Source organism: Echinops telfairi, unplaced genomic scaffold (assembly GCF_000313985.2).
Source record: "Echinops telfairi isolate 266 unplaced genomic scaffold, ASM31398v2 ScPeMD7_7423;HRSCAF=8461, whole genome shotgun sequence".
NCBI lineage: Eukaryota > Metazoa > Chordata > Mammalia > Afrosoricida > Tenrecidae > Echinops > Echinops telfairi.
The window spans coordinates 3157790-3168607 of record NW_022111323.1 but is presented as its reverse complement, the minus strand read 5'-3'; the positions used below and the strand labels follow the sequence as shown (position 1 = coordinate 3168607).

The window sequence follows — 10818 nt, the reverse complement described above, 5'->3', positions numbered from 1 at the left end:
CCCCCTCCCTCATGAACCCTTCATAAATTATTATAGTTTTGTCATAAGTTACCCTGTCCGATGTTTCCCTCCGCCCTCTTCTCTGATGTCCACCCCAGGGTGGAGGCAATACTTAGATTCTTGTAATTGGTTCCCCCTTTCTACCCCACATTCCCTTCACCCTCCAGGCATCGCCCCTCTCACCACTGGTCCTGAAGGAGTCATCTATCCTCGATTCCCTGTGTTTCCAGTTGCTATCTGTACCAATGTACATCCTCCGGTCCAGCCAGATTTGTAAGGTAGAATTGGGGTCATGATAGTGCAGGGGAGGAAGCATTAAAGAACAAGAGAAAAGTTATATGTTTCATAGTTGCTACCCTGCTCCCTGATTGGCTCGTCTCCTCCCAACAACCACTCAGTAAAGGGGTGTTCAGTTGCCCACTGATGGGCTTTGAGTCTTCACTCTGCACTCACCCACCTTTACAATAATATAATTTTTTGTACTTGGATGCTTGATACCTGATCCCTTGGACAGCTCATGGTATGACTACTTTTAAATAGCAGTCTCGGTAAATTACTGCTCACTGCAGTACTAGGGCACAGGAAGGGATGATATACGCTGTTCTTCTGAACTTGGCAAGGGGTTAGAGGAGCTCACAGGCAGATGCAGTGAACTTAGAGTGCTTCAGTGTGTTCTTGAATCACTTCGTGGATGAAAAAGGGGGAGGTCTGAACCGGACCTCAATACACTGAATCTATTTTTAGCTCCCAGCCTCCAAGTAATGGCCTCCTTACCTCTTAATTTTCTCATCTGACAGCAGGAGCACCAGGTGAGTGTTTCTTCCTAGAAACCATCTTGACTCCTCAATCTTCTTTTTAAAAATTTAGAGAGTTCTTTGGGAGTAGATTTCCCCAATATAATACATACTTATATTTCTTTAATTGTGTTTCCATGAGTATTTATTTTAATAGTTTTATTGGCATATCACTCACATATCATACAGCTTAACTTTTCAATCATATGAGGATTTGTGCACTCATCGCCAACATCAATTGCAGAACATATTCTTCTCATATTCATTGTTTTTAGCTTTCTATTTCCACCATGCATCCTCCCCTGCTATGCCTCTTGACAATGATTAATCCAGTTACTGTTTCCATAGATCTACCTATCTTGGGTTTCATATGCAGAAAAGCATACAAAACTCAGAGAGGAAGCCAACAATCAAGAACCCAGCAAGAATGACTAAGCAAAATGTAGAAAAAAAACATAAAAAAGAAGGCAGAAAATATTAAAAACTGAAACACTGTTAATGTGGGCCCGTATTTCCTTTGTGGCATTAAAGCCACAACTACTTTAACTCATTTAAGGCTCTTAATTATCTGACTCTTTTATATCTGATCAGCTTCATCTCCTGCCACTCTTCCATTTAATCTTAGTGTTTTGATCCGTGATCCTAGTGATTTCCTAAGCCTAAGTGATTTTCTACAATATGCCCTCAGTATATCTGCTTAGAATATGTGCAATTTTGCACCCATAGCAATATCAATCTATCTTTTAAAATTCAAGTGAGTCTTTCCTAACTCCCCTGGATTGTTGTTTCTCTGTATCATTTGTACATATTGTTTTCATTGTAATTCTAACTATATTACCCATTTTTAATCTGTTTTAAATAGTGAGTTCTTCAAAGGTAGAATAAAAACCTTATCATCTTTCTATATCTAGCATCTGATAATTTTCTGAGCATGATGACATAGGTGTTTGCTACACATTTGCTAAAGAGTTGAACTGAACAAATACCATTGCATGGAAAGCCAGATCACATTTTTTGTGGACATCTCTTCCCCTGAAGCCCTTTCACACTAATATTGCTCTTCTACATTTAACATATTACTGATCCCTGAGGTGCAGTTCTCACTACTTTCTTCAAATTTTCATTTTGGGGCATCAATATATGGAGTGTCAAAGTAAAAAGACCCTGGAAATAAACTGATTGTATTCAAATATTGCTTCTTATAAGTTATATAATGTTAATCAAGTGGATGTTCCTTTCTAAGCATCAGTTTCTTTATGTATAAAATGGGAAAGATACCCATTTTGTCTCATTGGGTTGCTGTGAGGATCTCTTTAAAGAGAATCTCTTTAAATCTCTCCAAATCTGCTCTACGTTAAGGGGAGAAATTTCTTTCAGATGGAAATGTTTAACTTGCGGGTATGAGGCATTCACAGGCATATATGATACTCTATGCCCCATATAAGCAGTAAGCAGCTAAGTAAGGCGTGACCTCCACCTCTGATCACAAGGAATTTTATATATTAAATCCCACAGGAGGAAAATGAGACAGGGCAAAGGAATAAAGGTAGGAATTTGGAGAGAGCATATGGTCATATAATCTGTTGTCAATTTGAGACTTATGAGTGAAGGGGTACAGTTTAGCCTGTCAATTATGTCTCAGCTTGAGGAACTCATTTGGAAGCTCTAAGGAGATAAATAGCTCACTCCTTGAGAGACATTGCAGCTGAGAAGACACATGGAGCTACGCTAGTGCTCTGAGCTGAAGGAGCCACATGGAGAACCTTGCCAACGAAGTGATGCTTACGCCACTGGATCCACAAGTTCCTACCCACTGGCCTGTGATCTTCCTGCATTCTGCATCATTGCATGTGTTTCTTGAGTCTGAAGATGAATTTATAGATTGCTATTGGACGTAAGGGATAATATCAGACTTATGGACTTGATCTGGACTGGGCTGGGATGTTTTCTCAATATTCAGTTGCTCTTGTATATAAAGCTCTTTCTTATACACATATGAGTGTCTATGAATTTGTTTCTCTAGTCAGCCCAGACTAACACTGATCATATGAAGAATCCATGATATCATCTTAGAGCCACATTTCCCAGAGTCCTTCCTACTCTGATAGAAGTTCCTGAGAATCTCGTTCAAGCAGGAACCCTTAAAAGATGCTTGATGTGCATGGTGGTGGCGGGGAGCTTTGTGTGTAAATAAACACTGAGACTGACCATACTGGCTGGAAAGGTTTTCTTCCTCAAAGGAATTTCTAAATAAAAGTCTCTCGTGATATTCTATGTATTCCAAAAATAAATCTTTCTCTTGGTGAGACGAGAATATAATTATAGTAACAGTATTTGTCTGCGTGTGTGTGTGTGTTATTTCATCTACTACCAACATCTGTCTTGAGAGATACAGTTATTTCCATTAAGGTTGGCAGCATTGGTTCCTTGCCCAGGGAAAAGCAGGTGCTGATATGGTGAATCAATAATTTGGGCCCAGGTGTGTCTTCTTCCAAGACCTCTTCACTTGATCATCACATTGGACTACCTTCTTATAATTAGCACTCCTTTGCAGTTTTCCTATTTTCACGTTTTACACTTTGACTGACGGACCAACTTCATGCTTGGCTTACGGTTATATATTTAATTAATTGTTTAACCCAAAGTTGAACATTTTGTTTCCACGTTCTATATGTTTTTAAAACGTACTTGTGTCTTTTATTGTAAATAACCTCATATTTCATTATTAGAATTTAAAATCTATTGTTTTTTTTAAAGAATATCTATAAAATGCTAAGGAGACTGTCTTGTAATCAATGTTTGTTCTTCCTCCATTTCTATCCTCAATCAAAATTCCTCACCTTTTAGGCTGTCTTCTACTACTTCCTGGAACTATTGTCTGTCAGTTTCCATTTCATTTCCTCAGAATTATCAGATCTTTGTCACTTGACTTACAAGATTTATTTCTACTCCAACCATTATCATTCTCAAAGACACCGGTGTCTTTGTGCATTATCACTCAATTCCCTAGCCTTTATGGGTTTTTTTTGACATCCTTACCTTCAGTGATACTTAATTCTGTCCATGTTAGGAACTCCCTTGTCTTCACTTGGAAATGCTCAATCCCTGAAATATGAAATTCTGGGATCTTATTCTGTTCAACCTCCCAACTCTTTCACTAATCTAAACTTCTTATCTTTTAATTACATCATTGTCTTTGCTTTATTGTTGTTAGATGCTATTAAGTCAATTCCAAGACATAGTGTGCAACAAAACAAAACACTGCTTGGCCCAGTGTTAAATCCACAATTAGTCCCATGTTTAAGCCTATTGTTACAGTTACCAAGCATGAGATCCTTCTTCAAGGACTGGGCTTTTCTGGTAACATGTCCAAAGTACATGAGATGAAATCTCACCATCCATGCTTCTAAGGAGTATTCTTGCTGTATTTTGTCCAAGGCAGATTTGTTCTATTTTGGGGTGTGTGTGTGTAGCTAACAGTGCATTTAATATTCTTCACCAACACTATACTTTAAAGGTATCAATTCTTCTTCAGTCTAGCTTCCACCTGGTTATGAGGCAACCGAAAATAGTTCAGCTTGGGTTACACACACCCTTTTGTTTTTTTTAACACTTGAACAAAGTCTTTTACAGTAGATTTGAGCAACAGGCTATTTGATTGCTTGATTTCTGCATCCATAGGTGTTGATCGTGGATCCAAGTATAATTAAATCCTTGACAACTTCATTATTTCCTTCATTGATCATGCTATTAGGTATAGATCCAGTTATGAGAACCTTTGTTTTATTTATGTTGAAGTATAATGTATACTGAAAGCTGTGATGTTAGATCTTCATAATTGTTGCTTCAGCGTTGGAGATTATACAACCTTGATTTTTTTAAACTGTTTTTTGAGATATGAGTTACATATCATATATTCCCATAGTTCAGTTGTATTTGAACAGTTGTACATACATCACCACAATTAGTTCTAGTGAATTCTCCACCATCCTGTATTCATTATTTGCTCCCCAGTTCCTTTTAACCTCCACTCATATCTCCAATAAGCCATTGCATCAATTATTATCTCTTTACATCCACCCCTTCTGTCCTTCATAAATTGGGAAATATACAAAAATTGAAAATAGTAAATATATACTTTTTAAAAAAGAAAAAAATAGACCACTTACAATATTAAAATAAACCAGAGAAAAAAAACCTCTGACAAGAGAAAAGCAAGAAATATTTAAAACTAAAAAAAAAAATCTAGAACAAATCCAGAATTGGTCAAGAGTGACATGATATACTGTAGTTACATACACCATAATCAAGTTTACAATAATCTGTCTGATAGCAAGGTCATTTGTGTCCCTCAAGTGTGGTCAGAGGGGATCTACCAGAGGCTAAATCCATCTAGGTACCCTGCATATGGATTTTTGGCTCCCAGTGTCATCTACAGCCTTTTGCAAATTAGAACTATAATAATTTTCCCTTCACCACATTTGTCATCTTTGGATCTCACAGGCTGGTGTGCTTCATCCAAGTGGTCTTAGTTGACACCTCACTTAGATAGCTGCTTGTTTGAATACAAGCCTTTAATCCTCCAGATGTTAATCTTTTTGATAGCTGGACACCATCTTCACTACACTTTATTTTCACATATAACATATATCGTCAATGATTTCTACATGAGGGCAAGCATCGAGCAGGACCATGTCCTAAGAACTAAATGTTCTTGGACTGTGGCTAGAATTAAGTTGGACTCCAGAATCCATTCATTTGTCCACAGATTACACATGCCTCTTGTTCACTTATAAATCATCCCCTTGTGGTGTAAGGCCATTCCATTGATAGAAGCGTGAATTTAGCCAGTGGCATAGAATTTAATATGTTATTGAGAAAAGAAGGTTATGCAAATATAGACAAACTTTGAACCACAATCCATACGTTTTTTATTTGTACAGGTTGAATTCTTAAATTATTGAACTCTTTTGACATTGACCATGGGGGTTGGGGCTAGGGGAAATTTTCCAGTAACATCATTTACAAGGGCAGAAATTTACCTGTCAGATTAATAAATGTCATATTAAAGCAAGGAGGAAATTAAAATAACAAATATATAGTGGTTTTAGGCCACCTTTCATTAGATGCCTATAAAGGCAGAGATCCTAGCCAAGGTCCAACAACTGCTAATTCCACAGCCTTGTGGAGGTCATCATTTGTTCATTCTTTCACCAAGCAATTTCAGTCTTAAGTCCAAGGGCTACAGGTAATTTTGAAGTAGAGCCCAGTTTATTCCGTGGGGTTTCCACTTTGTGTCCTTCTGGTATGACCTATGAGGGATGTCATGTTTCCCAAAAGACAGTCTAACAGAAGCTTGCTTTATGAAAGTGAAGAGTATTTGTTTTGCTCTGAGAAGTGATTAGACCCTTTGGTTAAAAACTTGGAATAACACATATAAAACACTTAACAATGTAATATCAGACAGACACTGAGCAAGTGCTATATTTTATTAGTCACCTTTATAATTTTGCCAGACTCAAACTCCCAACTGATAAGCCAGAATCTGCACTCACTGTTTCTTAGAGAGAATCTCTGCTGGAGAGTATCACTTAACTATTTCTATTGGGGCCACTATACAATCATGAGCTTTAATCTGACTAGATTCTCAGTATTGTCTCTTCAGTCTTGTTACTGGAGTGACTAAAGTCTTCAGGTCCCTCCCCTTGGTTCTTGCCATGCTTGTATGAAAGAAATCAGAAAAGAGATAGGAGAAAGGTTTGAAAAGTTATATCCACCTTGGCTTGTGTGGACATACATCTCAGCTAATCTGAAAGCACCTGCTAGATAAAGATGAAAGGTTCTATACTGTTGATGACGGACTTTGTCATTGGCTGAGTTTTCCACAAACCTTCCACAACTGGCTGACTTTTCATAGTATATCTCCCCATGACAGATGGTGTATGTACATTCAAAGTTCTTACTGTGCCCTTGTTTCCTAGCCCAAACTCAGGTGTCAATTCCATCATTTATGGGGGTTATGTGCAAATCTTTTTACTGCCTACTTTTCCTTGTGTTAGAAATTCCTCCTCTCTCGAAAACTACTAATAAAAGAAATGTGTCTTCTCTGTCCTTCACTTCACTCTGTGCTGGAATTCCCTTCCTCTCCCCCTTTGCCCCAAATATATATATCTAGCAGTCCTCTTAGTGATTATCTTCTATCATTTTACCTAAATGTTAGATGCAAACCTGTGGCATATGCATGCCTCAAAACTTCTTCCAATGCCAGGCATATATTCCCTAGAATTCATTGGCTATCTCACCAATTAACTGACAGAAAATACATGTATTGGTGTAAAGTCACTTATCTGCACCCACAGTTATTCATTTTTCCTTCCCATATTCTCAGAAAGAAAATCCACCTTTTCCTGCTCTTTGCTAAATTTCCAGCTGTTATGTTGATGCCATCCTCTCTCTCATCCACATAGATCTTGCTCCATCAACTTTCCTCTTACCCATATTTTAACGGATTCCTATTCATTAGCTTTACCCTCAATGTATGTTCATATTCAAGCCTATCTGATCATAAAAGAAAAATAAATCATCTTTCACCTTACATGTTCCTCTGGCTGTTTTGCTCTATTCTCTGTCCTCCATTCCAGTCAAGCCTCTAGAAAGTACATTCTCCACTGTAGTTATGTGAAGTGTGGCCCATTACCAACATGAACATCACCAATAAACTTGATAGAACTGAATAATCACCAGCCCCACTCCAGACTTAATCAGAACCTTCATTAAAATTTTTTTAAATTAACTATTTTTGGGGGGGCTCTTACATCTCTTATCACAATCCATACATTCATCCACTGTGTCAAGCATATTTGTACACATTGCCATCATCATTTTGAAAACTTTCTTTCTACTTGAGCCCTTGATAGTAGCCCCTCACTTATCCCCTCCCTTCTCCAACCTTCCTCCCTCATGAATTTTTGATAAGTTATAGATTATTATTTTCATATCTTACATTGTCCTCTGTCACCCTTCACCCTCTTTTCTGTTGTTCGTTCCCCTGGGAATGGGTTATATGTTGATTCTTGTGATCACAAGAATCATTTTTAAAAACATCCTCAGATGATTTGAGTACATATTAAAATTCTAAAGGAACTTGTCTACACTGACTCTTTGCCTCATATCTTCTTCATTCTTTAATTCAACCTGTTTAGGGAATAATACTGATAGTGCTTTAATGAGCATTTCTCAGTCTTTCCCTTACTTGAACTTTTCTATAACTGATATTCGTCATGCTCCCAAAACTTTATCTTTCATGGGTTTCTGTAACACATTTATTTCTCTCCAGCCTCTTTCTAAGATTCATATTTGTTCAATTTTTCCTTATATGTGATATTCCCCACAATTCTGTTCAGGAATATCTCTTCTTTTTCTACATATATTCTCTTAATGAGGTCATAGGATTTTAGCTATTCTACTAGCTCCTCAATCTCTATTTCTAGCACCAGTTTAGTCTTAGTGACTACAGCTTCTACTGAGTGAAAAATAGACTTCACAAATTTATAACTGAAGTCATTTATTGTTCTCTCCACTCAACCATTCATACCCGAAGCAAAACAACAGTTGTTTCAGTATCTCATTATCTCTCATCTGAACAATTACAGTGTGTTAGGCCAGGCTGACTGTAGAAACAAATCCAGTAACACTCATACATGTGTAAGTAATTACTTATTTATATCAAGAAGTAAGTATATATCAAGTAAACGTCCCAGCTCAGTCCAGCTCAAGTCCATAAGTCCGATACTAGTCCATAAGTCCCTCTTGAGACTCACATAGCCTCATGCAATGATACAGAATGCATGAAGATTACAGGCTGGTAGATGCACAGTATGCAGCCAATGGGAGTGGCCATATCACAGGGCTTGCTCAAGTTTTAGCGTGGCTCACTGGCATAAAGTTGAAGGCAGAGGGCGGTGGGTGGGTGTGCCCAGGACTATCTTTATGAGGTCACGCCCACAAGAAGACATCATTAGGCTGGGACCGGATTGGCAGGCTAGACTCCACCCCTACTTCTTTATAGCTTCTAGTTGATAAGAATTTCTGTAACAACCTCCTAATTATTCTACCTGTCTTCAAATATATTGTTACCAAACTTTAATCATGTTAAATCATATCAATAATTTTACTGTATCTGTATACCATCTATTCTATTATTTTAAAAATTATTTCATATTAAATTCAATTTTATTATCTAAACATGATCTGAAGTATTAATTATAGTTATAAAATCCATTAAGATAAATTCATAATTATTAAAACAAAGAAAATGTTCTGCACTTTGAGAAACACTGACATATAAAACCTATTACTTTGGCGCTCAAACTGTGGCATTTATATATTCATTCATGATTCTGCTAAAACTTTTAATACAGACCTTATGAATGGCATTGCAAGGGACTGAAAATAAAGTGAGACAGTAGTGTATTTTTGATATGATTATTTGTCCTCAGCAGTTAGTTGAACTTATTAGCCATTGTAACACTGATATTGGATTGTTTTACAACCATTGCCAGTTTTATTGGTTGATTGCTTCCCCCTCCATTACAATTTATAAACCATTAATGTACACAAACTAGGAATATACTAAAATATGTTGCAAGAAAGAAACTTAAGCGATTATGCTAATCATCTATGTACATTAAATAATAACCACAAGTTCAGACATAATAACTGCAAGAAACAATTAACAGCCACAGAACAGAATACAGGCTCTGGCCCAAACAATAACTGTCTATCATTTTGGTGTTTTTGGCTTACCCATTGCCACTCCTATAGTGGGAAAATAGGAGGAGTATTGGTCTTGCTGGTGTGGCAAGGAATAATTTCAGTTATCAAAGACATTTTTGTGTGTGAAGTGTTCATCTTTTAAAAACTGGCACAGAGTGCCTACCTCTTAATAAAGCACCTTAATTTTCTCTTTTATAAAGAGAGAAAAAATAATATACTTTGGAAGATTAACCTTCTCTTTCTTTTTTCTTCTCCTAGATCCCAAATGCCCGGGGGATATTGATTTTCATAATAGTGAATGGGATATTAAGACCATCACCAGCTCCTTGAAATTCTATCTCAGGTGTGTTTGATTTGGGGACTTCGTTTTTCATAGCTGATCCTATTTGTCTGAGTCAAGGTAGTAGTTAATTTGATTCCAGTTTCAAGAGCTGGGGTAGGTTTAGGGTTGTGGATCAAGGAGGAGTTCTGCCAAAGAATATGTATTGAGTAATGTAAAAAAGCACTAAACTACAATTCAGGAATTTAAGGAAGAAAGGCACTGACATAATAGCATTTCTATTGAATAGGAGCTTTAAAAAGATTATCAAAAAAAATTATGTCCTTAGGTGAAAGGAAACAGAAGAAAGAAGTAGGAGGCAAAAACTGTTTATAGAAGTATAGCTATAGGCATGCATATATGTAAATATATTAATTTATAATGAAAGAGATAGAGGCCAATGTACATATATTCATATGTTAAGTATTAAGAGAGCAGACGGACTTTGAACCTCTACTCAAGGTGTCCCTAAACACAAGAACACTTTGTTCTAATAACTTGGCACTCTTTTTTTAAAAAAAATCATTTTATTGGGGGCTCATACAATTCTTATCACAATCCATACATTCATCCATTGTGTCAAGCACATCCGTACATTTGTTGCCATCATCATTCTCAAAACATTTGCCTTCTACTTGAGCCCTTAATATCGGCTCCTCATTTCCTCCCCTCCTTCCCCACTCCCCCCTACCTCATGGAACCCTTCATAATTCATAAATTATTATTATTTTGTCATATGTTACACTGTCCGACGTTTCCCCCCCTCCCCCACACTTCTCTGCTATCCATCCCCCAGGGAGGAGGCTATACGTAGATTCTTATAATCAGTTCCCCCTTTCCACCCCACATTCCCTCCACCCTCCAGGCATCGTGACTCTCACTACTGGTCCTGAAGGAGTCATCTCTCCTGGATTCCCTGTGTTTCCAGTT

At 37.2% G+C, this 10818-nt stretch overlaps 1 protein-coding gene across 1 annotated transcript in view; it reads left to right on the top strand.

The window, feature by feature from the left end:
* Positions 1–10818, top strand: part of OPHN1 (oligophrenin 1) — a 435527-nt gene that overhangs the window by 268275 nt on the left and 156434 nt on the right. The window contains exon 16 of the mRNA XM_004715440.2: positions 9828–9912. Coding sequence (XP_004715497.1) covers positions 9828–9912 — 85 coding nt within the window. The remainder of the gene's footprint in view (positions 1–9827; positions 9913–10818) is intronic.